Consider the following 24,817-nt stretch of genomic DNA (forward strand, 5'->3'; position numbering starts at 1 on the left):
ATCATCATCTTCGTCAGTAATGACACACTTAAAAAAGATATAAAAAAATAAAATAAAATCTTGATCCACTTATGCTCATGGTTCTAAGATGAAATGCAACCTCATATTTGCATGCTAGCACACACACAGACAAACACACGCACTGGCGCACACACACATACACAGACATACACACAGACACACACAAGCACACTAACTGACTTACTCACCAGTATGGAGTGCCAATAAAAGAGTCTCTTCTCTGTAGGGTTTTTGTATTTTTAGCCGATACGCCAAAGTCAGCTGAAAGGCAACAGTTAGATGGATCAGAGCCACATTTAGCTAAAGGCTGAGGAACAGAAACAGCAGGCCTTTCCCCCCACAATGTGACCACTGTATCAGCCAACATTCCCATTACATTTTTCTTCTGATAACATTAGCCTTCCAAATCACCCTTTTCACCAGGCGTACATCAATTCAAGCACAGAGCACTTTTACTACATGCATGCTATGCAACTATAACCACTATGAAATATCACACTTGCATGAACAAACCAGAGCTGAATATATGTCAGACTGAATATATGTCATAAAGAAAAAAGCAATTGGTTACTTGGTGTGTTCATTTAATTCAGCCTACTCTCTGTGAGTACAAAGTGTCTCATCCCAACTGTCCCGCACATTGTTACATCAAGCCAGAACTGCTAATCTCTTCTTAATTAAGTGCACATTTGGAGAGGCTTCAATCACAGCTGCTTAATGCGGCCACATCAGCATGTTACCACAGATCCCTTCATTACAGGAATGAGCATCTTCTGATGGTGATGTCGTAAGAACTTTCTGAATCCCACAAGCCCTTTGCAGTTGGAATATGTACCATAATAGGTGAAAGCACTGTGATTTTTTTATTTGTATGGCGCTCCTGCATGTTCAAAAAAAAAAAACCGAACAAATAAAAAACAGAAAACTGTCTAATCCATATACAAGAGGGAATCCCCCCCTCACGTGCCAAATACGTGCACACACTCATATATGTGAATCAGCATTTACTTTGGTGTCACCTCAACGATGTGCCACCACTACCTGCTCATAAGCACTACAGTTGGAGGTCATGTGCTTCTCTGCTACACTCAACTGCGGTACAGTTAAAATACAGTGTACTACAGGAGAGCTAGCACCGACCAGAAGAGATGGAAAGCACTGCGTGCGTCCCAATACAAAAAAAAATGCATCCTCCTTTCTTCCAGGAAAGGAGGATACACTTTTTAGAGCAATTTCACCTCTCTCATGGAAATGCCTGGCTGAACTTACTGAGGTGTAACGTGGGTAGCCCCAGCTAACAAAATCTCCCACTACCATGCTGAGACCAAGTCAGTTGTGACTTTCAACTGTAAACTCGCAGTTACAGCCTACAGCAGTTACAGCATATCCCAGACTATTGGGTCTCAGCCTGTACTCCTGGGCAGAACATTTATTGAGCTTACGTGGGAGCCATCGGGCTCGGGGTTTGATTCCTTCAGTAAATATCCAGCTGTGTAACTGGATTGCGTGTGTGTGTGTAACTCTGGTCAGACCGGACCAGAGGTCGGGGCTCCCGTACCCAGCTTGACGTCTCCCTCCAAGGTGAGCAGGATGTTCCCTGCCTTCAGGTCCCGGTGGATGATCTTACTGGCGTGCAGGTAGAGCAGGGCCTCCAGGCACTGTCTGCACACCACCCGGATCTGGGGCTCCGTCAGGGGCCTCTCCAGCTCTGGAGCCGCACAAAGACATAACTCACATTCCTCTGTCCGCGGCCGCAAAAGCTACCGCCCCGAGATTAAGAGCGCCGTGATCCCGCCAGCTATTCGGCGGGCGATACCAGAAGCACTCGCCCGTGATGGATTACTGCAATCACACATACAGGGTCTTTGTTTTTAAAATCTATTGCGGGTCGGCGGTGTCAGTCCTTTCTCTATAGCACCTCTGCTGTCTAACGGCCGTTTCTTTAAGAGGGAGGCATTCAACAGACGTTTGAATGAGGCTTCACTGCTAAATCTGGCCAGGCTTTATTCCTACAGCAGTAATTCAGGGCAGTGTTTTACATTACAAAACAAAGGTGTGTACACACAAGGCTTCAGGGCTCGCTTTAGCCACCGCTGTAGGATATTTAGCCTCGGTGATAGTACTACAATCACACTGCAGAAGTGCAGAAGCTGAGTGCACTGCAAGAGGAGTCCAAAGCAGGGTCATGTTTCTAGATGATTGTAAACGGCACACTGAACAATTGAAACAGGCCAAACGCTGAGAGAGGCAGAACTGCAACAGGTGTGTTCTCAGACAACACTGTTGGGAAGTGGACCAAGAGGTACTAGAAAACACACAGCAACGATTCACATCAGCAATACATTCTGAGAAATGGATGGTGATGAAAATGGGAGAATTTTAATAAGACAGTGGCTCTGGATTAAATGCATTTAGCCTCATCTCTGGAGGTTAGTGTAGCACTCGACCTACCCAGCATCACGGCATCGACGGCTCCCCCAGCGCAGAACTCGATCAGGATCTGTGGGGAGGAGGAACCACAGGAAGTTCTCACACACGCATCATTCATCTCCATGCAAAATGTGGCCCCTTCCTGGAGTATTTGCATTTGCCTGAACAGGCGGTAGACAGTGCCATTGAGCCAATGAATTACCGGGAGATAAGACAATGATAACGGAATTGTAGCCCGTTTTTACAGTACACTGGATAAAGTCCACCGTTTGTTTCATGGGCATAATTTCTCACCCTTCTCTACTGTAAAAAAAAGTAAATAAATTGTATTGTTACTCAGAAAAAACATTTCGTGAGAAGGCAAAAAAAAAAAACCTGGCTGTCGGGCTTGAGAGTTCCTAGCTAACACAGAATGTTCTCACAATGTTGCTGGTAATGCAGTGGCAATGTTATAACATTAACAAACATTCCAGTAACATTGTGAGAACATTTCGTGTTAGCCGGGCTTCAGTGCTCCCCAACTCTCAAGGTCACAGAGCGTACATTTACTTATTCAGCCAATCAAATTCAATTCAATACAACTTTTATATAACAAAATATACAGCTTTATTTAGTTTAGGGCTTCAGAACAAATGGACAACAACATAAACACTTACATACATCACATTCAATCAGGTGATAAGTAAACACAGTCCAGCACTCTACGTATAAGACAATGCATGTCCTCTCAGTCATGACATATCCTTATGCACACTCCTTTAACAGCTGTCTGGTTACAGTGAGCTGGCTGGTGAATGAACATGCTGAGTATTAAACGGCTTTAAGTTCTCTCAACGGCTGCTGCTGATGTAAGAGGATTTGTACCGGGACTCCAGCAGTTTCACACAGAACAGGGCCAGAATTTAGCCCTCCAAATAGGATTATAGTTTCCACGCATACCAAGCAGTTCCAGCTAAGGTTAGGCATCTGGACAGGCTGCTGGGCCAATCACAGCACTGCTGCTCTGCTAGCTTGCCAAAACCCTGCGGTGGAGAATAATAAAAGCTGATGGAGGAGTATATGGCCCACAATAAAACCCCATACAGATGAGGCTGAGCAATCACAGTGCGGCACACGTGCACACACGTACGAACATACACACAGACGCAAACACACACACACACACACACACACACACACACAGACGCAAACACACACACACACACACACACACACACACACACACACACAGACGCAAACACACACACGTACACACACATGCAAGCACACACATACGCAGGCATGCACACACACACACACACACACACACAAACAAACACATACATACGCACACACACACATACACGCGCACGCACACACACACACACACACACACACACACATATACACACACACACGTACACGTACACGTACACATACACATACACATACACCGGCACGCTCACACACATACATGTTCACACACACGTACGCTCACACACACACAGTATGATCTTGAAGTCAGGTGCTCCATTAGGATGCAGGGTCTGCAGGAGGGTGAAAGACCTTCTGTCCCCCTCCTAATGGTGGAGACACGCTGTAGAGTCCTGCTTGAGAAACAATGGGCCAGGAGAGGAGTGTGCGGAGGCTGGCTGGGAAATGGCAGGGCTGTGGTTTCCTCACCCACGCTGTGGACATGACCTCTGAACCTATTCACGCCCTGCCCTCAGCAAGCCTGGAGCAAGCCTTGCCAAACACACAGCCAAACGCACAGCCGAACGCACAGCCGAACACACAGCCGAACACACAGCCGAACACACAGCCGAACACACAGCCGAACACACACCCAAACGCACAGCCAAACGCACAGCCGAACACACAGCCGAACACACAGCCGAACACACAGCAAAATGCACAGCCGAACGCACAGCCAAACGCACAGCCAAACACACAGCGTTAAAGATTCAGGGGAAAACAACTTCATGGTACAGTTCCTGTGTGAAAATACGGTCTAGACATCCTGTACCAATCCTGTAAGACATGCAGGACACCTGGGCCGGATGTTGGTAGCAATACGTCACACAAATCAACCACTGTTTCTGTATGACTATTCTATCATAATATTACATGTAATATACTATACTATAGGCTAATAATATGAACAGAGATTATGCCAAAGGGCTGAGTAGGACGTGAGTCATATTTAACATTTCACAACACTTTCACCAAGACTTCAAATCACACACAGACACAAAGTGCCTTTTATACTACTGTTATAAATAGCAATGAATAGCTCAAATGCAGCTTTGGTTATCAAATTGACAAAATCTCACTCTGTGTTTGCAGGTTACTTTTGCACCTTTGACATGGCCTCTTAAAAGCAGTGCATAGGAGCCAGCTCTAGCCAGTGCACTCCTCCGCAGGGAAAAATCAAAAACCTTTCCATCAAGAATTTGCATGGCATTAAAATGTTTGAAAATGAAGGCTCGGTGCACAGAAATGCTATGTGCGTTTCCATTCACTTTTTAAGAAACTGCAGCCTTCTTAATGAATGTAAAGCAATACAATTGCCAAAAAACAGAAGGCAAGAGAACTAGGCAGTACTATTGGCAGATGTATTGAGAACATGGACATTATGCAAGCTGAATTCATTAACCACAGATATTTAAGGCAACAACAAGTGCAAGAGAATGGACAGAGGATGGTGTTTGTCATACACTGCAAGAAAGTAAGAAAGTAACACAAAATGATTTCCTATGCTTAAATTTCCTGCTTTTGTCCTTAGTTATTTATGAGCTCAGAGGTCAGAAAGCCAAAGTGACTTGGCAGCTGCTACCTCAAAGATTCTGATCATTTTGGCAAAAAAAAACAATCATATTATCATTGTACTATTGTACTATAATGCGCCAGAAGTAGAAATCAATTTTTGGAATTCTCTCATGCAACCTGTTATTCTCATAAAGTCCAAGTCTGGCTGATAAAGGATTAGCTGAGGCATTTAAAAGCTGCATTCGTTTAGAAATACTTTCCCCTGAGGTTTGTAATCTCTCTTTATCCACTCCTACGTGTATGTAACCTGAAGCTACCCCGTGTAAACAGAGCTCAAAACAGAGAGAAGTGAACACATCAGGATTCATTACTCGTGTGGCTGTGTCACTCAGGGACAGATACCATTAAGCACAAAAAAACCCCACAGACACGGATGCCGTGAGATTATTTTCAGCCACTTCCCCGTGTGCGCAGAGGGATGCAGCACAGATGGGTTTCTCCTAGGTAAACATGCTTTATAAAATCACTTCAAAAAGGTCACACGCTCGGCAACCTTCCCTGTTTAACACGAGTGAATAACAATGACAACTCATGCAAATGTCAAACTTTAACTACGGCTCCTACAATAACAATGGCAGAAGGAACAGCAGCACCAACGCTGCATTATCTTCAGAGCGAGGGGGAGGAGAGGCCAACGATGAGTCAATGGACGATGCGATTTGGTTTTTTCAGAGGCGATGTTCGGAGAGTAGCGCGGCGGTTGGGCCTAGCTCCGGGCACGCTGGGATTGCGCCTGTTGACCCCTCTTTTCCGCGCCCACGCGGTCGGCTCCCACACGCTGCTGCCTCGGCAGCTGGGCTGGATCCCACGCGCCGTGACGTAAACACCGCGAACGCTCGCTCGCTGCAGGAGACACTCACCCACAGCTTGTTTTCGTAGTAGAAGGCGTCGAGGAGCTTGACGATGTTGTGGTGGTCGCAGGACGCCAGGATGTCGATCTCCACCATGTAGTCCTCCAGCTCCTCCTCGGACTTGGTGTCGATGACCTTGGCGGCGGCCAGGATCCCCGACTGCTTGTTCTGAGCCTGAGACCCAAGAGCGAAGCCTTAATGAAGCCTTGCGGACTGACAGGGTAGATAAATTACAGTTCTCAGACAAGGACCTACATTCTGGACAACTTTAAGCAGAAGGCTTTTGAGATGCTTAAAGGGATGTTTTCTTGAAAAAGCCACAGAGCCACTTGAGTGTCCAAGAAAATATTTATTTTAGTTTTTTTTACGGAGGCCATTGAAGAGATTTTAATGCTAAGCACCCATATTTGGATGCAAACTGGAAACAAACTAAATCTTTGTGTGGTAAAAAAATTGCAGATGTGGCGACATGGCAACGACATTCATACCCACTGCTGGCTCCTCAGGGCATACTTGTGGTTCACATTATATGTGAAAGCCTTCTGTATCTGGGCCTAATTTGTAAGTCAGCCACGGTGAGACCAAGGAAGCTTTTTACTGTTTTCTCCTTCAGTTGCATACACTGCAGTAGGCTAAAGACAGCAACATATCATTCCCAATTTTCAACTGCAAATGTGCACTTGATATGATTTGACCATATATGGATAAAGCAGTTTGGAATTTAAATGCTGATGAACATGAGCTCTCGTAACAGTACAGGGAGAAGAAGGCCTGCTTATGCCTCTAATCAGGGATCAGCAACTCAAGGTCCTCCAGGGCTGATAACAGCTGGTTTTCCACCCTCCCTTTACCTGGGAGTCAGGTGTAAAGACAGTCTGGCCAATCAGTCAATACCCGTGATTCTCCGGGAGAAAACCTGGCCTTGGATTTGAGGGCCAGAGTCAATGATCCCTGCTTTAAAATGATCAACATCTACATTCCCACAAGCCTACATTGCCCACAGGGCCTCCTGCTATACCTCCGAAAGAGGAACTCCTGAATCCAGTCGACAACAGAGCTGCTGCTCCCTTTACGTTCACATTCAGCTCAGTCAGACACTGCAGATACCTAATAATACTGAAATCGTCAGCTTGGGGCGGCAGGCTGTGAAATATCAGCCTGTCGCGCACCATCAGGTTCAGCACTGAGGGAATTCACCGCCCGTGCGAATCTTTAGGTGGTTAGTGGCGGCAGCAGGTGGCCCTGGCTCCATCGCCGCACTCCCCACACGCGCTGTGTCACGCCACCTGGGCTCTGGTGCGAGGCGGGCGGTGTGTGGGCCCGTCACACGCGTGTGCTGATTCACCGCTCCCCGCGTGACGGGCGAAGCTCAGACCGAACGCACTCCGCCCGGGCAACAGGGTCAGAGAGTTCTACTGAACGCCAGTGCGAATAGGGATTCAGAGGCTAGCCTAAACTGTGCTTCCAGTCCACTTTTCCCAAAGAAACAAGAGGCTATTTCTGTCCTCCAGGCTCAATCAAAAAAGGCTGGTGTGCAGGTGTTTAATTATAAGCTTACATGTCAATTATATACATACCCGTGAATCAAAGCAAATGTTCACCCGCCAGTTAGTTGGAGCTATACCCGAGGAAGACCTACAGCACTTGCAACAAGGATAAATAAATAATTTAGCATTTTCTTGGGAAAGCCAAAAGACAACAAATAAGGAATGTGGAACCACACCAAAGTATTTGTGCTTTTGTGGTATTAATAAAGACTCAATACAGTGAGCAAGGCGGTTGTAGAGATGTGGTGGACTGTTCATTTTAATAACACCCAGCCAGTGTCCCGACACGTAGCCTAAAGGCTAGTTAGCGTGTGGTCTAATAGGATAAAGCAGGATCTGTCAAAACTAAGCTGCGCATGCAATAATTCAGAGGCGTCTGTTCCTTTGTTCTACACACTGATTATACAACCATAAGAAGTACTCAAAGGAAGTGACACAGCATAACAGTGGTGAGAAACTGAGACCGGAGTTAAAATAATGCAACCTAATTCCTAATTTCCTTTCTCTGTAGCCTAGTGGCTAAGGTATATGACTGGGAACTGGACAGTTGGTGGTTCAAGCCCTGGTGTTGCCACGATAAGTTGTTGGGCCCTTGTGCACAGCCCTTAACCCCACATTGCATACAAATTATTTATCATTATTAATAAACACAAAAAGAGCTACCAGCCTAAGAAGTGCCGCAATGTTTTTCCCTTCTAACCATTTTCCAGGCACAAAGGAAGTAATACAATGCATTTCCTGTTGCATAACGAGAACAATTAATGAAGTGGTGACTTAATGAAGTATGCACACAAAAATGTGATTTGATATCAGCTGAGGCACACAGATAAAATGAACTGGTTTAATAACACAAAAAGTGACCAAATACAGACACAGCCTGTAATACATTCTCGAAACATAGTTCTATACATAACTTTTAGCAAAAAAGTGCAATCAATTAATAAGCAGCAATAATTTATTTGAGAATGTGCATGTTGTGCTTCACAGAGCCTCAGGACTTGGAACACTCGCAGCTGAGAATTGGCATGAACCAGACTCAAAAATCACACACTGTGCCAGAAACTTTCTGAAAAAGAAACTAAGAAAAATACATTGTTTCAAAGCACTAAAAACCCCGGGCAGAAATCTTGAGCAGGATTTTGTCCTTCAGTAAAGGTAACAAAAGCTATCAGGAAGCGAGCCATAGAGCTGTCAAAACTATTCTGCAAAACAAAACGCAAAGAGTTTAACAGAAAAGGCCAGACACAACACATTCTTTCACTGCCCACTTCTAAGTGGATTTAAGATTGAGGGCTACTTCAATGTAGCTTTCTGCACAATGAAGTTTGACTCTTTCGGAACTGCAGTGTACGGAAGGGAGTTGAGAAAGAAGGTCCTCACCACGGCTGTACAAAGTGCAATGCTTTCTAAGAAATACCACAAACAACTACAAACTATAGGCTACTGTACATATACTTCCCTTCAGTACAGTACAGCCCTTGACTGCGGTGGCTTTGGAGGTAAACATAAATGATAAAGATAGCCAAAGCCCAAAGAACAGACACTGTGCAGTAAAATAAATGTGCAATAAATATGAACTCCTTGTGACATATTAATGAATAAGAATTAAAAGCAATTCAAATGAGTAGCCTCAGTGAAGAAAAGCCAATCCAAGTTCAATGGTCCGATTCAATGCCCGTTAAATCATCATTTTAATTAGCATACCCAATCACCTCCAAAAAACATTCAATAGATTTACAGCAATACAAGGAAACAAGGGCAGGTTCTGCTGAGCCATCCTTCTTTCATTTTCAGGATAATATTTTATGCAATTAACTGATTTCCGAGGACTTGTCAAACATAATAAAATGACTTCCTGAAATAGACTGTGGGAAACCAAAATATTATTTTGTACTGAGCTACATTATTCCATTACGCTGCTAAAAAGACAGTAGACCCTACGCATTGGATAATCAGTCATGTAAATTGAACCTTGCTATTCTGTGGCACTAGTGAGTGAACTGAAATCTGTGTCATAATCAAAATAATTAAAAGGTTCCTCATCACCCTACTTCGAAACCTGACAAGAAAGAACCTGAACAAGGCAAGGACAAACAGGTTTTCAGAATGTTTCAGGGGGGTTCCAGAACAAACTGCGATCACGATATAGTTATGATGGACTAGCATCTTCTTCTTCTTGTGGCGTCTAAAGAGGGTAAAAGGTTCAACCACTGGTGGTGCAGTCACCTCTGCAGCCATATCCTGACCTGGAACAGCATTTATGGCCTTAAAATTTATAAAAATGTAAAGCGTAAAACTAGGTGAGAGAACGTTTAACTCCTCATTGGACTCTCTTAGGGCTCATTTAAAACCAGTCATTTTGCAGTGACTTAAGAGTACATAGTAACCTATAGAAATTAATACCTACAGGCATTAGTCAAGTCAAAAGTATACTTTGTCATTCCTTGTTCTAATCACAACTCTTTCTTTACATTCCTTCACCTGCAAAATGCACACATAAAATCAAAATAAAAAATAATATAAAAATAAAATTAAAATAAATATATTAGAGCAACAAGATTTTATCCAACGAAGACTCAAAGAGCAAAGGTTATCCCTACCTGAGAATGGACCACCCCATGTCTTATTATAGTCAATTACCCATGTACAATACCCACCTCCTAACTGCAGCAATGTAAGGACAGACCAGTGATTGGATAATGGTTTATTACGATGCTATCGCCATCAAATGCTATCGGCACTCCAGCCTCTCCGAACCAAAGTTTTTCCTCCATAAAGATCATTCATACAGGGCCAGAGATTGACAGTACTTGGCAGTTCTGCCCACAACAAGGGTCAGGAAGCCACACACCCCCATTGCTAAGGAAAGTGCTACTGCGGTTACCCAGCAACAGGGGGAATATTTTCAAGCTTCATACCTCCTATGAAATTCACTGAATTGACTGGTTGTACGAAGTGTGTACGCATGTCTGAAACCCCCACAAGCCAACCGAGTGATGTGCAGAACGGTGAGTGCGTGTTGTTCAGAATGAGGTGACATGTACGATAGTACAGTACCATTTTGTGTGGGAATTGCGTCTCTCGACAGCTGTATTGCACAGCCTTTTTATTTCCCCGATTTTGTCCACACCTTGGAATTCCCAATCAAATCCAATCAGGCTGTCAATGCAGTAGAGCAGAGCACACGCCAGCATGTTTCCTAAACACATGCCGTCAGCAGGCACTTCATTTGACCCAGCAATCCACCGATTGGTCCGCGGCACGTACACACTCAGAAATAAAATGAGAGTGGAGGTACATTTTTGTCCTTCAAGGATCAAATTTCCCAAATGTACCCTGCAAGTACAGTAATGTTCTCTTTTGACTATGTTTTCCAGGTAAAAAAAGTAACTAATTAATGACATATTTCTGGTTAGGGGTACAATTTTATGTACCTACAGGTACCGCCACAGCAACAAGCATTTGTACCTTTTCAGGCACTTTTCGTACCTTTATTTCTGAGAGTGTAGTAAAAGCCTGCACACCTGTACCAGTTAGATGAGGCAGCCTGGGAATTCTCTGCAGGCATGCACTCTCCCTCCCTAGGCGATACTTATTATGCATCGCCCCAGCGAGACACACATACCTACAAGCCGTCACAACAGCAAGATCAAGTCCGTCAGCCGGAACCTTGCTCCCGTCTGCTGTAACTGCTCGCCACTTGTTATTGGCTGCCTATAGAACCATGTGACCCTTATGTTGGCAAAGCACTGTCATAACCAATCACTTCTGACCTTCAATTATTTCACTGCTCCATTCAGCCCAATGATCTTCTCGCTACATTTCGCCATTTACTAAAATGACCTAGGAGATAAATAATACCGGATATGAAGACGATAACTTGGCTGTTGAGTAATGTTAGATATCCTGTTGAACTTTAATCAATAACCTAGAGTTCATTTTAATTCCATGTCTGACAGAGGGTGTAATTATTGATTGATGTTAGAACCATAAGTATTAATGGCAACAATCAAGGTGGTGTCACATAGAGCGATATATATATATTTTTAATAATTATAGATATGTAATTGATTACGAATGGTAGTGTATGGGAGTGTAACACTGCGCATGTTAAAATTTAAGTTGGTCTATTATGAAAGGCTTAATAATAGTAGTTTAAGGCATTAATACAAATTATTAAAACAAGAGCATATAATGGTGGTAATTATGCATTCAATAACAACAAAATAATGGCTGTCAAAACATCTATATTCACGTGTAGCTTTTGCCTGGGGAATCAGCATTCAATAACTGTGTTATTTAATCGATTAACAGTTGTAAACTTCAGAGGATGAGATCAGAAACAGTTATGTTTACCTTGTACACTTTTCCAAAGGCGCCGTCTCCCAGTTCACCAATAATCTCCCAGAACTCCTCCGGATCCACGTCTCTATGAACATGCTCATATTGTTTTTTCTTCTTTTCTGCTCCCAACTTAAATATTTTGCGAAAATTAAAAAAAGACATTGTCAAGTAAAGGCTTCAGATAGCCACCCGTCCAATGCGAACAAGCCAGCTAGCTAGCTAGTGTATTTAATTGACAGATACAGTATTTACCTAGCATTTAGCTTGCTAGCTAATCAGTTAACGTTAGTTGCTTTTCGATTGTACAAAAAGTAGGGTAACTAACTTCTAAATGGATTTCGTTAAACATATTTTTAATAGCATATATGTTTGCGTGTAGTCGCTAGCCTAATTTCATTGTGTAGAAAACGGTAGCTCACTAGCCAGCTAGCCTGAATACACCTGAGTCAACGGTCCGTTTCTGAGGGCGACAGTATAATGTTGCAAGCGAGCAACAAAGCAAGATAACTTGGATGTTAAATATAATCGGTTAAGTCTGCTTCTTCGTGCATTTCGATTAGCTTACTGTTCACGTCTATTATAAACACGCTGCAAACTGAACTATGTTCACATTGTATAATATCCGTTGACTGTCAGGGTAAGAAGGGGAACAGCAATTGTTCCTAACTCCCAACAACAAAATAGACTCCGGCCCAACAAAGCTTTCTCTTATTCGGCAGCAGAAAATAGTATGACAAAATAGCGTCCCGCAAAGTCCTGTAGTCCACCAAATAACGATACTTTCCTCCAAATTATCAACATAATAAATATTTCAAATGTGCGGTCATTGGTTGGTTGCAACAGACGTCTTGATCCCCCTCTTTCAACTTCATAATGATGATAACCGCTTTGCTGTAAAAAGCGCGTTCATGAATTGCGCAACCGCAGTGCATTGTCAACAGTAGCAAATACACGTGGAGACTTTATACATTTTGCAATACACCGTTTTCACGTCAAAGCCCGTTTTACATTTGATCACACTTTTTTGATGTCACTTTTTGTCATCAGAAGCACTATGAACAGGATTAACATAAGCGATTAGACTGTTTTCTGTCCTTGTCCTTGGTTGCCAGGAACTTGAATACTCCTCCTCGGTGGGTAAAAGATTTCAGTTTTGGTAACATTCCCCCGGTGACCAGAGGGGAACTGTAATATGACCACCAACATCATATCACCACCAACATACAATATGACATTAATATTTCACTGTAACCAGTAAGTAATAAAAAAAGCGAAAAATAAAGTCCGTTATAACTTCTGCATATATTTAATACAAAATAAACCCATAAATATTACTTACAGGATTGCTGTTATAATAGTCTTAATCACTAAAGGAATTGGAATTTTCTGTTATATTTTTGCGATTATTGCAACACTTCTTACACTTAACCACAACAAGTAAAAACAGGTAGGTTGTTCAACTACTGGGACAGATTGGAAACAGAGTATTGTAACAAGCAGGGTTTACGTGGATGCAAAGAGCTTACTAGCTGGAGGTGGGATCTGAATCCTGGTCTCCCACTAAACAATGCAGTGAAATACTAGAGGCAGACCGCATTGTGAGGTAAATTGTCGTCTTGTATTTGCCTCCTCATTACCATCATCCTACCCGACAAGCATGGTTGCAACAAAATTAATTTACATTGCATGAAACTTGCATGAAGAAACAAGTGACACACCGACCCAATATATTCAATCATCCATTTTTAGGAACATCGTTTTTAGCTCTATTCTCGCTGGCGGACCTTATGATTATGCTTTCCATTGTATTGATGTCTCTTTGGTGGAGGGAGGAATTATAGGATTCAAGCAATCCCCGATGTTCTAAAGTCCTTAACGTTTATATTTCTCCTTTCTTCTTTAGCTAGGATTGTATTGCCCCACTAATGTAGGGTTTTACCGATCTGGCAACATTGTGGCAATCACACCCCTCTTGCGTCACGTGAACGCGCACGTCTTATCGTTGGGTGAGTGAAGTGGCTATGTCACATTGTTAACTAGGCTATTCGGCTGGTCAATTATCTATCATGTTAGGTGTCTAGCTAGCTACATGATATAAAGGAAAAATTTAAATCATAGGATTCGGTGTCCATGTGTGTTTATTACAAGCGCTGGTGTTACATCCACAATGTGTAAACGGTTTCATATTCTCTAGCTTCATCAGGCTAGCCAAACTGAAACTAGACTAGGCTATCTACATAGGCTGTGACTGGTCTGTGAGGACCATTGTAGAAAACATGCAACTAGTCTGCACGCTTTACAACATAACATTATGTAACCTGCGTTCAGCTATCAAATGTACTGGCTGTAGTAGATACTTTTTCATATAGATCTAGCATATTAGCTAGTTCGCTAGCTAAAAAAACCTCTCTGTGATGTAAAGAAACTTATTTTCAAATTAGACTTTTCCCGTTTTAATTTTTAATTGGCGCACACAGATTTGACCAAGACAAACGAACGTAGGTTTTTGGTGCTCTTGATTGATTGATTCATTTTTTCAACGAAACTTTATTTTGCTTGTAGCAAGGTGCGTAGAAAGAGGGCAATCCAATGCATGCTGAAGAAGGGGATGAGGAACCTCCCTCGATGCTTTGGGGTCGGGACCCCATCTTCTCGGCCTATGCCAGACTCTACATCAAAGACATCCTGGAAATTAAGGAGTCCTGTCAGGTCCCAGGTACTGTACATCTATAATCATGCAGCTTTGTCCAGGTGCGATTTCTTACTGCTTGCAAATGGCAAACGACACAATCTGAACATTTTCGGTGATGGAGAAGCTTCACGGAACTGAAGAGGGCATGGTTAATAACAGCCAGTATACACACTTCTTTTTCTTCTTTTTCCTAGGCATTTATTTCTACAAATTGCACCCAATTTTTAAAGTGGACGTGCTAGGAACAGTGGTATACAAACGAGAGCGAGAAGACTTCTTCTGCTATGGAGGTAAAATCATTATAGATTGTATCAAATTTTGTAGAAAGATGAACTCTGTGTATGACAGTCTCACTGTGGCAGCGAAATGGAGACTACTGTCAATTTTACTGTAGTTGATGTATATGTCATCTTGACCTGACTTAATCTAAAACATTAGTTGGAGAAACTGTTTTTGTGTGGTTTGCAGTGGATGATGGTACTGGGGTTATAAATTGCCTTTGCTGGAAAGATGAACAATGGAAGGACCACAGTGGACCTGCGCATGGTATGTTCACTTCAGCTGAGGACTATATAGCCAATACCAATATGGTAAATGGTAAATGGTTGGCATTTATATAGCGCCTTTATCCAAAGAGCTGTACAATTGATGCTTCTCATTCACCCATTCATATACACACACTCACACACCAACGGCAATTGGCTGCCATACAAGGCACCAATCCGCTTGTCAGGAGCATTTAGGGGTTAGGTGTCTTGCTCAGGGACACACCCAGGGCGGGATCGAACCGGCAACCCTGCGACCGCCAGATGACGTCTCCTACCACCTGAGCCAATGTTGCCCCAATATACCTAGTCCTATAGTTTCCTGTGGAATTCAGGGTTGTGGTAGTCACATGGATTCTGAAACCTGGTTTAGCCTATGGCGATTAAGATGGAACCACTGCGAGCAGCATGGATTTGGACCAATGTCCCTCTTGTACCGCTTCCTTCAGGGTCCAAGCCACAGGTGCCGAGCCATGGCGGCTTTAACCCCACTGAGCAGCTGAAGAAGCTGCTGCACAGCCAGCGCTGCAGCTCTAATTTGGAGATCGGAGATGTGCTGCGGGTTCGAGGGCCGGTGAAGACATCTAGAGGACAACGGGAAATCGCGGCTTCCTCATACTGTAAAGGAACACAAACATTAGCATACCTTTGGGGCGCCTTTGGATTTCTTTCACTTATTTCCAGCTCGACAGAGAAATATTTCCGAAAGTAATAGTCGCTGTTTGATGCTATCAGCCTCCATCACTTTCGTATAGTTGGACCTAGGTGGTTGCCATTTATTCATTGTTCCAGAAGTATTCCAGATGTTATCAGGAGGCTTGAAACTGTAAGATACAAACTGTAGATTGTACTGGTAGCACCATCTAGTGAAAGGAGAGCTATAGTGCATTCTTTTTCCTGTGACTAGTACACTGACTTACTGATGGAGCACAAGTAGATAGAGGATGAAAATGCACTGATTGGGGATCTGCCAAAGTGGGACAAAGCCGATTAACAGTGGCAGTTAGGTAGCAGTTGATTTGGTTGAAGTATGGATTGATGAAAATGCGTTGCTGAAAATCCATGACCACATGTATATATATTTAATGCACTGTAGCACTATAGAAAGAGAGGGGGAGGATATTTTACAGAGGTAGTAAGTTAAAAATTGTTATTTATATTGACAGATGATGTTTAAAGTGAGTGGAATATTTACTATTCACTCTGGCTCTACAAGCTCACCAATTTGCTGCCCATTTGCAACTGTTCAGCAACACATCTGCAAGTATATTATGATGTAAATAACCAGCTTTGCATTGCCATTCCTCTTTGTGTAGATAAAGTGACAGATCCAGTGCTGGCAGTGCAGATTTCCTGGATGTTGGAAGTGCCCCAGCTCTATCGCAAATTCTATGACCAGCCCTGCCAATTGTCAAACAATGCGCTGGGCTCAAACATCGCTGAGTAAGTCACAGCATCTGTCTCCATATTGATGCTTGAGTGTTCTGTACAATCGCAAATGTATGCACTTTTGGGGAAGAGCGGACAGCAATTATATTAAAGCTATATAACTGGCAGAATTGTTCAATGGAGTGTGTCAGGGCTGTGTATAGCTGCATGTTTCAATAGGCACACACTGGTTGCCTGGCACGAACGGTGACATATCAGATGGTGAATGGTGACGTGTCGGATGGTGAAGGGTGTATGTTGGATGGTGAAGGGTGTGTGTCGGATGGTGAACGGTGACGTGTTGGATGGTGAACGTTGTGTGTCGGATGGAGGACGGTGTGTGTTGGATGGTGGACGGTGTGTGTCAGATGGAGGACGGTGTGTGTCGGATGACGTGTCGGGTGTGTGTCGGATGGTGAACGGTGACTTGTCGGATGGTGAACGGTGACGTGTCAGATGGTGAACGGTGTGTGTCGGATGACGTGTCGGGTGTGTGTCGGATGGTGAACGGTGACGTGTCGGATGGTGAAGGGTGTATGTTGGATGGTGAAGGGTGTGTGTCGGATGGTGAACGGTGACGTGTTGGATGGTGAACGTTGTGTGTCGGATGGCGGACGGCGTGTGTCGGATGGAGGACGGTGTGTGTCGGATGGCAAACGGTTTGTGTCGGATGACGTGTTGGGTGTGTGTCGGATGGTGGACGGTGTGTGTCGGATGGTGGACGGTGTGTGTCGGATGGAGGACGGTGTGTGTCGGATGGAGGACGGTGTGTGTCGGATGGAGGACGGTGTGTGTCGGATGGAGGACGGTGTGTCGGATGGTGGACGGTGTGTGTCGGATGGAGGACGGTGTGTGTCGGATGGTGAGCGTCTCTCGTCGGTCTCCCTGCAGCACAGATGGCGGTTCGGCTGCGTCCTCTCTGCTGGGCCGGGCGTCCCGCTTGCTGAAGGACTTCCTGCGGGAGAAGACGGTGGAGAAGTTTCGGCCCTATGACCTGCAGCAGCAGCTGGTCCCCCTGGTCTCCAGCACCCCTCCCCAAGCCCCTAACCCTAACCCTCACCAAGCCCCAGCACCGCAGGTTAGGCACACAGAGGTCATATAACTTTAACTCGCTGTTACTTCCATTTTTCTTACAGAGGAGAGGTAAAACAAGTGTAATACATTAGTTTTTCTGGAAGAAAATTGGATCGTTTGAATAAAATCATGCAATTAGCAGTAGATTGATTTGTTTTCAAAGAGCACACAGCTGCTCTTCCATAGTGAAGCAGACTAAAGGGAGTTTGTTTTTGAAACATTGATGAAGCCCTGATTAGTGTCTGTGTTGGCTTATACAATTTTGTGGGGGTGGCACTGTTAACATTCCAGTGTCAAACTCTGAACACTATCATGGAACAGAAGCTGTACACATTCAAGGTTAAAGAGAAAATGGCCTTCCCCCTCTATACGGAGAAGGACTGGCATTATCTGTGAGTGTAATAATTAGCTTAAACTGTCTATCTGCGATTTGCCATGGCTGAGAAAAGCTGTTTGGAACTACAGCCGAGGGGATTGACCTTTACCCAAGGAGAGATTTATCTGTGCTCCACTGCAGCTATTATAACACCAGGCAGCATTTCCACCTACCAGCATGGGTCTTTCACACTCGTATACAAGGAAATGCAGTGATGAGACCGATACCTGTAGGGAAAGAGCCAGCTTGTTTCATTGTCACGTTTCAGCTTTGTTTTTTTGTTTTTTTAAATGAGTCAGAAAAGCAAGGCCTTTTTATAAATCGGGAGATCTAAGACCTATTCATCAATGGAAGAAGGTGTTCCCCGTTACCATTGAAGATTAAGTCACAAACGAGGACTCTTTGATGTCTGTAAAGACACTCACATACAGATATTTATTCAGTTAGTTGTATGCAGTCTTGTACACACACTGCTTAAATGTGCTGTGTGTGTGCGAGTGCATGTGTGCGTAGAAGCTTTATCATTGTTGTATGTTGTATGTTATTATCTCTTTTCTTTAATATTCAGTGATGTACAGCGACTCACAATTTCCTTGTTACAGAAGCGCTACAATGTTGAGCACTTGGAGTGAAATGGCCTGTATTCCACACAGGAACCTGCAGCCACTCAGTCGTCCTCAAAGCAGCTGCACAAACTCTTCGCTGACACTCTGCAGCTTCTGCAGGACGAGGGCCTGGTGTTCCGCAAAGTCATATCACCGGATCAGGTCTATCAGGCAAGCTTCGGCATTCCTCGGAATGCCACCCAAGTGCCCGATTACACATCGGAAAACAGCCGGAGGAAGCGAGACTCCTTAACGGACCACCCTGGTGCAGATTGCTAATCTGTGTGTGCTATGTCAACGTCTTGCTCCGCTAGGTGACTGAACAGGACCGGGAGCTGCAGCGGGTAACCAGGGAGATCATCAGAGAGGACTCCAAACGAGAGAAGTGTGAGTGTGTCTACCGGGCACAGTGGAGAACAGACTCACTGCACGAGATCGGAAGAGATTGATGTAGAGAAAGAATACAGCGCAAAATTACCCAAAACATTTAATGAAATACAGGTTGACTTGCTTACTAGAAAAGTAGTCTGTAGTTCAAGAGATGTGGTTTTGATTAGATGGATGGTCTTTTCTCTTCACAGATGCAGAGAAGGGCTGTCACGTTCTGCACATTCTCTCCTCTGTGAGACAGCGCTACAGCCGTAACGTGAGCAAGGCGGTCGTCGAGGTGGTCCTGAAGGCTCTGGAGTGTAACAGTGAGATTATCAGCGCCACAGACAACCACTACACTGCCCTCTGACAAACCGTCACTGAGGACCTGGTGCTCTGGAAAGACTAGATCAAGAACTTTTGTCTCTGCAGCGCAAATGGAGCTGTAAATATTGTTTTATTGATTGACATATATTGTCATTCAGCTGACTGTTTGTCAATGTCAAAATGTAATGTAAAAAAAATTTTTTTTTCATAAACAATGTTTCCACTTATTTCATTTTTCAAGCAATTGTATTTATATTGAATAATAAAACTAGTCACTTTATAAATTATGATATGAAATTTAGCTAACACAAGTACACCAGAGGGCACTGTTTAGTAAGTGAACTTTATTTTGGTAAGAATGGTCTTCAATTACTTAAATACTCAAATTATTTATCATTACTGTACAGTAATTTGTGAGATACCTCATTTTTACAGTAGTGAAAATGTTTATTTTAGAATTGTATATTTGTTTTGTCACTGGTGGGCAACCAGTGCTGTTCCACTGAGAACATGTACATTGGCAATGCATGCGACTGCTTTACTTCAGTGAATATACAGCGCTGTAAACGGAGAATATACTAAATGTGTGGGGAAGGTATGTGTATCTAGATCGTATGTTATATACAAAAATGTATACTGCTCTAATAGTCGATCCATAGAAGACTGTAGATTGTATGAGTCCGTGTAAATAAAGATGACTACACATTAGAAGGAATTTGGGCTAATGGCAGGACAAAAAAAAAAAAGCACAATGCTGAATTATCGAGAAATTAAGTCAAGCAGGACCTCTCCCCTGATTGTTAATGGAGGCACTCCGGTGTTAATTAATTCATGATCACGATAACATTTTTATCCTTGTAGAAAAGGCCGACATTCTTTTGAGGAGTTGGGCTACAAGACTTCTGTTGCAGAGTACCAGTCCTTGTTCCTAGTGGCAAGCCTTCGGTCTCACCAGGCGAAAAGCACAGGGCAAGCCCATCCCATTGCCACACCGCTTTGTGCTTCCGGACGTATAGGCACAACTAGCCGTACTCCAGGCGTTTTGCGGCGATCCAGTCGGCTTGTTTCCTTTGACCGTAACGTATTGAGAGTGCAGGCTGAAGAACGAGCCATTGTCAACCACACAAAGGACCTCACTTCTCGACAGTGAGGATGCCGCTTTCAACACGCGACCACCAGTTGTGATCAGGATGCGAATAACTTTTCCAAATTGGAGTTAGATTAATACTGGCGGCATTAAATATGTGTCGTTCGGATTAGTGGACTAGCTAATTTACAAAACGTAGCCTACAATAAATTTCGCTTTATCATCCAGTTTGCTGCTCAATCCACATCTAGGAAAACGTTAATTTCCAAGGGGCGAAAACGAGCGTTGTTAAACTCATAATCACTCATGGCATATATCCTCGTGATTTTATAAACAAACTCTTAACTGATTTTACTGGAACTGGGTTTATACTTTGAAGTATATTTTGCATATACATCTAGCTTCAAGATGCAATTTAGGACAGTTGTGGATGTGAAAGTCGTGGACGTGGAAAAGAGGCGCAATCCTTCCAAACACTACGTAAGTAAACTACTTGAATCTATTGTGTTTACCTTAGTGGTGGCTAGTCTGCACATAGAGACGTTATATACATAGGCTATATGATAAAGGAAAAGCAGAAAAATATGCATATCTGGGCAGTAGACTAATGGACATTGGTACATAAGTTGTAGCTCATAAAAAACACCAACAACATCAAGTTACTTACGTTATTTGCAATGCAACAGGAAGTGGCTCATAAACATTGGGCTTCATATCAAAATAGATATTTACGTTTGTTATGTGGAGTCAGAATTTTACTGAATATCGTCTTATTATTAGTTGTGTCTGTTTGACACATCTGTCGGAGATGGCTTAAGTTCGCTGCTGGAAAATTGAGTTGCAGTAGTTCGTTTGCTATTGGTACAGTTGCGCACAGTTTTGCAATGTGATGTAGGACCTCAACCTAGCTACTAATTTATGGCAAGTCATTCAGGAAAATGTGAAAATATGTCAATATATATAAATATAAGTCAAAGGTTGCTTCATGGAACACTATTGTGCAAGAAGTGATAGATTTTATGGCAGCTTTATAGTGGTACCTTGTTTGTTTAAAAGGTGTTCTCAGCTTAATGCTTGTATTCCACCCATCGGCAGACCGACCCCATTAACCACCACTCTTGAAATACACGTGCCTCTGAAATATTAAGGTGGTGACTGTACTGCAGTCAAGCGAAACGGAATTCATTATTTTTAAAACCTCTTTGATATGACGATGTTCATTTTCCTGATGCATACACCAGCTGTTATTTTTTTCATGTATTTATGTTATTGTCTAGGAGTAAATACTATAAACCCCATTGACATTGTTGCAGAAATCCCTAAAAATGCACACAGTCAAGAGAGAAAATAAATCTTTTCCAAGATAATAATCGCAAAACAAGTATGTGCTGGAAATGCAAATATTTGTTCTGTGAGACTCGTATGTGCATGTATTTTTATGTTGTACATTTTTTGATCAGGTTTGATTACTAACTGGGTGCCAGTGTTGGACAGGACCTCTAATGGTGATAGCTGTATGTCACTATCATTATGCTAATGGCTCGGGACATTCATCACCCCTCCATGTCAGTCTTATCAGGTGCCTAATGTTTAAAAATACTCCATAGACAGTGACATTGATTGATTAGTGGGCTAGGAAATTACTGAGATGGGGCTACTTGATTGAGCACAAAAGCTTCTTAGTTAATCCTTCCGATGGCATTTATTTTAATTCATTGAAAGGTTTAGTATGCCATTTTTCAACGTCACCCTCATGCTGCAAGCAACAAATCAACCATTTAAAAAATGTTCAATTTGTCACTTAAATGAAATGACACGATGGCAAATTTGATTTGGAGAAGGTCAGCAGTTTGACCATGACTCTTATGTGTCAGGATATCTAATGTGTCTAATGTATTTTCCAATGTTGGACTAATTGTGGCATAGTAAACACACTAAACTTCAGACAGAAAGCTTCTTAGATTCTCAGTTAGGGAGTGGGCACTCATGTTAACGTGCAGCTTCAAATAGGCTACCGTGTAGAAATCTGGACACATTATGGGTTCCATAAATTATCTGTTTGGTCACATGCAGCTTGTGGCCTATCAGGAGTGCCGATCCCTGTACCATAGGGTTTAGCCAATCTACTCTGGTTCCCTCTCTAGGGAGATCCGGGCCTTGTGAGAACATGCTAGAGGAAAGTGCTATTCCCCCGCCTCGTTCAAAGCCCGTGAGAATAAGCCGAAGAGGCCAATATTTGGCGAAACAGCTGGAAATGTTTATCCCACATGAGAATGAAGGGAAAAGCCCTTGTTTGCTTCATGCTTGGAAAAATGTCCTGATGCACTAGAGATATTGCATACGACGTTTCCTCAGAAGAAGAGGATGACGAAGAGGGCGCTCACAGAAGGACTGAAAAGGCTCTCGTGGAGTTGCCTTCACAGACACTGCTCTGTCAGACACTATTCTAACCTTTGCATGACCCTGAAAGGTTGATGTTCTTAAGAAATAAGGTTATTCAATCATGCTATGCCACTGATTTAACCTAATGGTGAAAAACACTTTTTTTCTTTTTTTTCTTTTTTTTGTCACATAAGTTGGCTTTTAGTGTGATCTTAGACATTTGATACTTGCTTAAAATCAAAGTTACAGGTACCTCTTTTGTTGAGGAAAAGATTTCCTTGTGGTGCCAAAATATAACAAAGAAAAACCCTAACTTCATGTGTATTAATGGATTCTTCTAACTAAGCAAGTTTTAGCAGGCAAAGCGAGGCCACCTCGTCACATCAGCAGAAACGCTTCAGCTATTCTTCCAGTCACCGGTCAAAGCAGGTTGTAGGTTTCTGTGAAGGTTCCTGTGGCCATTGTTTCCTAGTTGATGGCCAGGTCTTTGCAGGAAGTGTCTCAGTGTCCAGGGGTGAGTGAGCCAGTGAGTCAGGACCTGCGCTGACGTCCGAATCGGTGAAGTCATTGTGCTCTGTTCACGCTCTCTTCCGTCACTCTGGGTCTCTGGTCCCACCTTACGAGGGACCCCATGCTCGTGGGGAGAGAAGGGGGGTTTTGCGTCTGTTCAATGTTGTAGCTGTTGGCTTTTGTCTCACTTTTTTTTTTTTTTTGGATGCAGGGCCATTTGCTTTCATAGAGTTGCCTTTCCCAGAACGGTTTTTTTATCACTATTTACAGCAAAGTGCAGCAATGTTCTGTTAAGCAGGAGGCTACATTAGTACTGTACTGCACTTGATGAATGAACATGACTGTAATAATCTTTGGTAAAGATGCCAGGAATAACAAAGCATTTCTAAACGTTAGCTACACTTATAAGAGATCCAATTGACCCGAGTGTCCCTTTTCCCGGGACTAATAATGAGAAGTATTAGGCTAACTGTTCCTAAACAAATTAATGCAATGACTGCAATGTAACCTCACCGATTTTTTTGCAAAGAAAATGAGGGGTCCAATACCGATCCACTTCAGACATGCAAGAACAAAATACCAGGAATATTTGTAGTGTGTGTGCTTTTAGGAGCCTGAAGGTGAAGGTTTTATGTCAGTAAAATGCTTATTGAGCCTGAGCTGCATGCGGCCGTGAAGTCAGTTAAAAGCTGTGCAGCTCTGGAATGCACCCATAATGCAACAGTCATGGCCACCGTGATTGGATTGTTACAGGTGAACCTTGGTTTGGGAGGCAAAACATACTGATCCTGTGCAAATATTTGTTCCAGGTTTGTGTTTAGCATTCCTCATGCTAACAATGCTGGCTTTGCAAGTCATCAGATGTGTTATCAGTGTACATTCCAACATCCAGCATTGCATTGTGGACAGATTATGATTTTGGACAACATGTGGGGACTTGTGTGCACCTAACAAAGCCAAAGCACAACAACATATTGTCTCTGAGTGTATTTCTCACTTTTTCATTTCAGGTATGTGAGTAGCGATTATGTTCCTTTCATGATCTTCATTCAATTTAAAGTTATCTTCCCAGCTATATGTGAGTTGATTCTAAAAATAATCTCACTGCTAAGTGCTTTTAAGATGAGAAAAATGTAGGCTTTAGGGACTACAAATACCAATGTTTACATGGGAAAATTCCCATCACATCATGAAATGACATTCATATTTCCATTTATTCTCCTGCCGACTAGACTGCACTAATTCCTAGTTGTGTTTTCAGGTCTCGAATGTGTCTCCTGAGAAAGTATTGTGGCTGTGTGCCAGTTCAGTAATATCTCACAGAGGTCCCTGTTATCACACAGCGTCTGCGTTTCCCCGCTGTTTATTTTCACGTGCTACGGACAGCATGGCGAACAGTAGCTTATGTATCTTGGAACATG

The 24,817-nt window shown here is 43.1% G+C and overlaps 3 protein-coding genes across 10 annotated transcripts in view; 2 read left to right on the top strand and 1 right to left on the bottom strand.

Moving 5' to 3' along the window:
* Positions 1–12,853, bottom strand: part of slkb (STE20-like kinase b) — a 30,023-nt gene extending 17,170 nt beyond the window's left edge. For both annotated transcript variants that reach the window (XM_061229262.1, XM_061229254.1), the window contains exons 1-5: positions 12,014–12,853; positions 6,120–6,284; positions 2,473–2,521; positions 1,580–1,729; positions 210–282 (exon numbers count right to left, since the gene is read on the bottom strand). In XM_061229262.1, coding sequence (XP_061085246.1) covers positions 210–282; positions 1,580–1,729; positions 2,473–2,521; positions 6,120–6,284; positions 12,014–12,163 — 587 coding nt within the window. In that variant the 5' untranslated portion in view covers positions 12,164–12,853. The remainder of the gene's footprint in view (positions 1–209; positions 283–1,579; positions 1,730–2,472; positions 2,522–6,119; positions 6,285–12,013) is intronic.
* A 1,050-nt stretch (positions 12,854–13,903) lies between these two features.
* Positions 13,904–19,644, top strand: stn1 (STN1 subunit of CST complex). Of its 2 annotated transcripts, XM_061232503.1 has the most exons (10): positions 14,025–14,172; positions 14,564–14,717; positions 14,888–14,983; positions 15,162–15,239; positions 15,688–15,858; positions 16,555–16,681; positions 17,558–17,744; positions 18,770–18,892; positions 19,036–19,108; positions 19,303–19,644. In XM_061232503.1, exons 2-10 carry the CDS (start codon positions 14,591–14,593, stop codon positions 19,458–19,460), a joined length of 1,140 nt encoding a protein of 379 aa, XP_061088487.1. In that variant the 5' UTR covers positions 14,025–14,172; positions 14,564–14,590; the 3' UTR covers positions 19,461–19,644. The 2 variants fall into 2 exon arrangements, 1 of the variants encoding a protein (XP_061088487.1); XR_009708114.1 differs by lacking the exon at positions 14,025–14,172 and adding an exon at positions 13,904–14,007 and having other exon boundaries at positions 18,770–19,108.
* Positions 19,645–20,319: 675 nt separating this feature from the next.
* sh3pxd2aa (SH3 and PX domains 2Aa) overlaps positions 20,320–24,817 on the top strand; it is a 97,496-nt gene continuing 92,998 nt past the window's right edge. For all 6 annotated transcript variants that reach the window (XM_061232816.1, XM_061232819.1, XM_061232820.1 and 3 more), the window contains exon 1: positions 20,320–20,984. In XM_061232816.1, coding sequence (XP_061088800.1) covers positions 20,913–20,984 — 72 coding nt within the window. In that variant the 5' untranslated portion in view covers positions 20,320–20,912. The remainder of the gene's footprint in view (positions 20,985–24,817) is intronic.

The sequence above is a fragment of the Conger conger genome, chromosome 2 (genome assembly GCF_963514075.1).
Source record: "Conger conger chromosome 2, fConCon1.1, whole genome shotgun sequence".
In the NCBI taxonomy this organism is placed as follows: domain Eukaryota; kingdom Metazoa; phylum Chordata; class Actinopteri; order Anguilliformes; family Congridae; genus Conger; species Conger conger.

Coding starts and splice junctions, on each gene's coding strand:
- stn1 (XM_061232503.1), top strand. CDS start 14,591: ATGCATGCTGAAGAAGGGGATGAGGAACCTCCCTCGATGCTTTGGGGT. Junction 16,682..17,557: donor CTGGGCTCAAACATCGCTGA/GTAAGTCACAGC, acceptor GTCTCCCTGCAG/CACAGATGGCGGTTCGGCTG. Junction 18,893..19,035: donor CACCGGATCAGGTCTATCAG/GCAAGCTTCGGC, acceptor TTGCTCCGCTAG/GTGACTGAACAGGACCGGGA.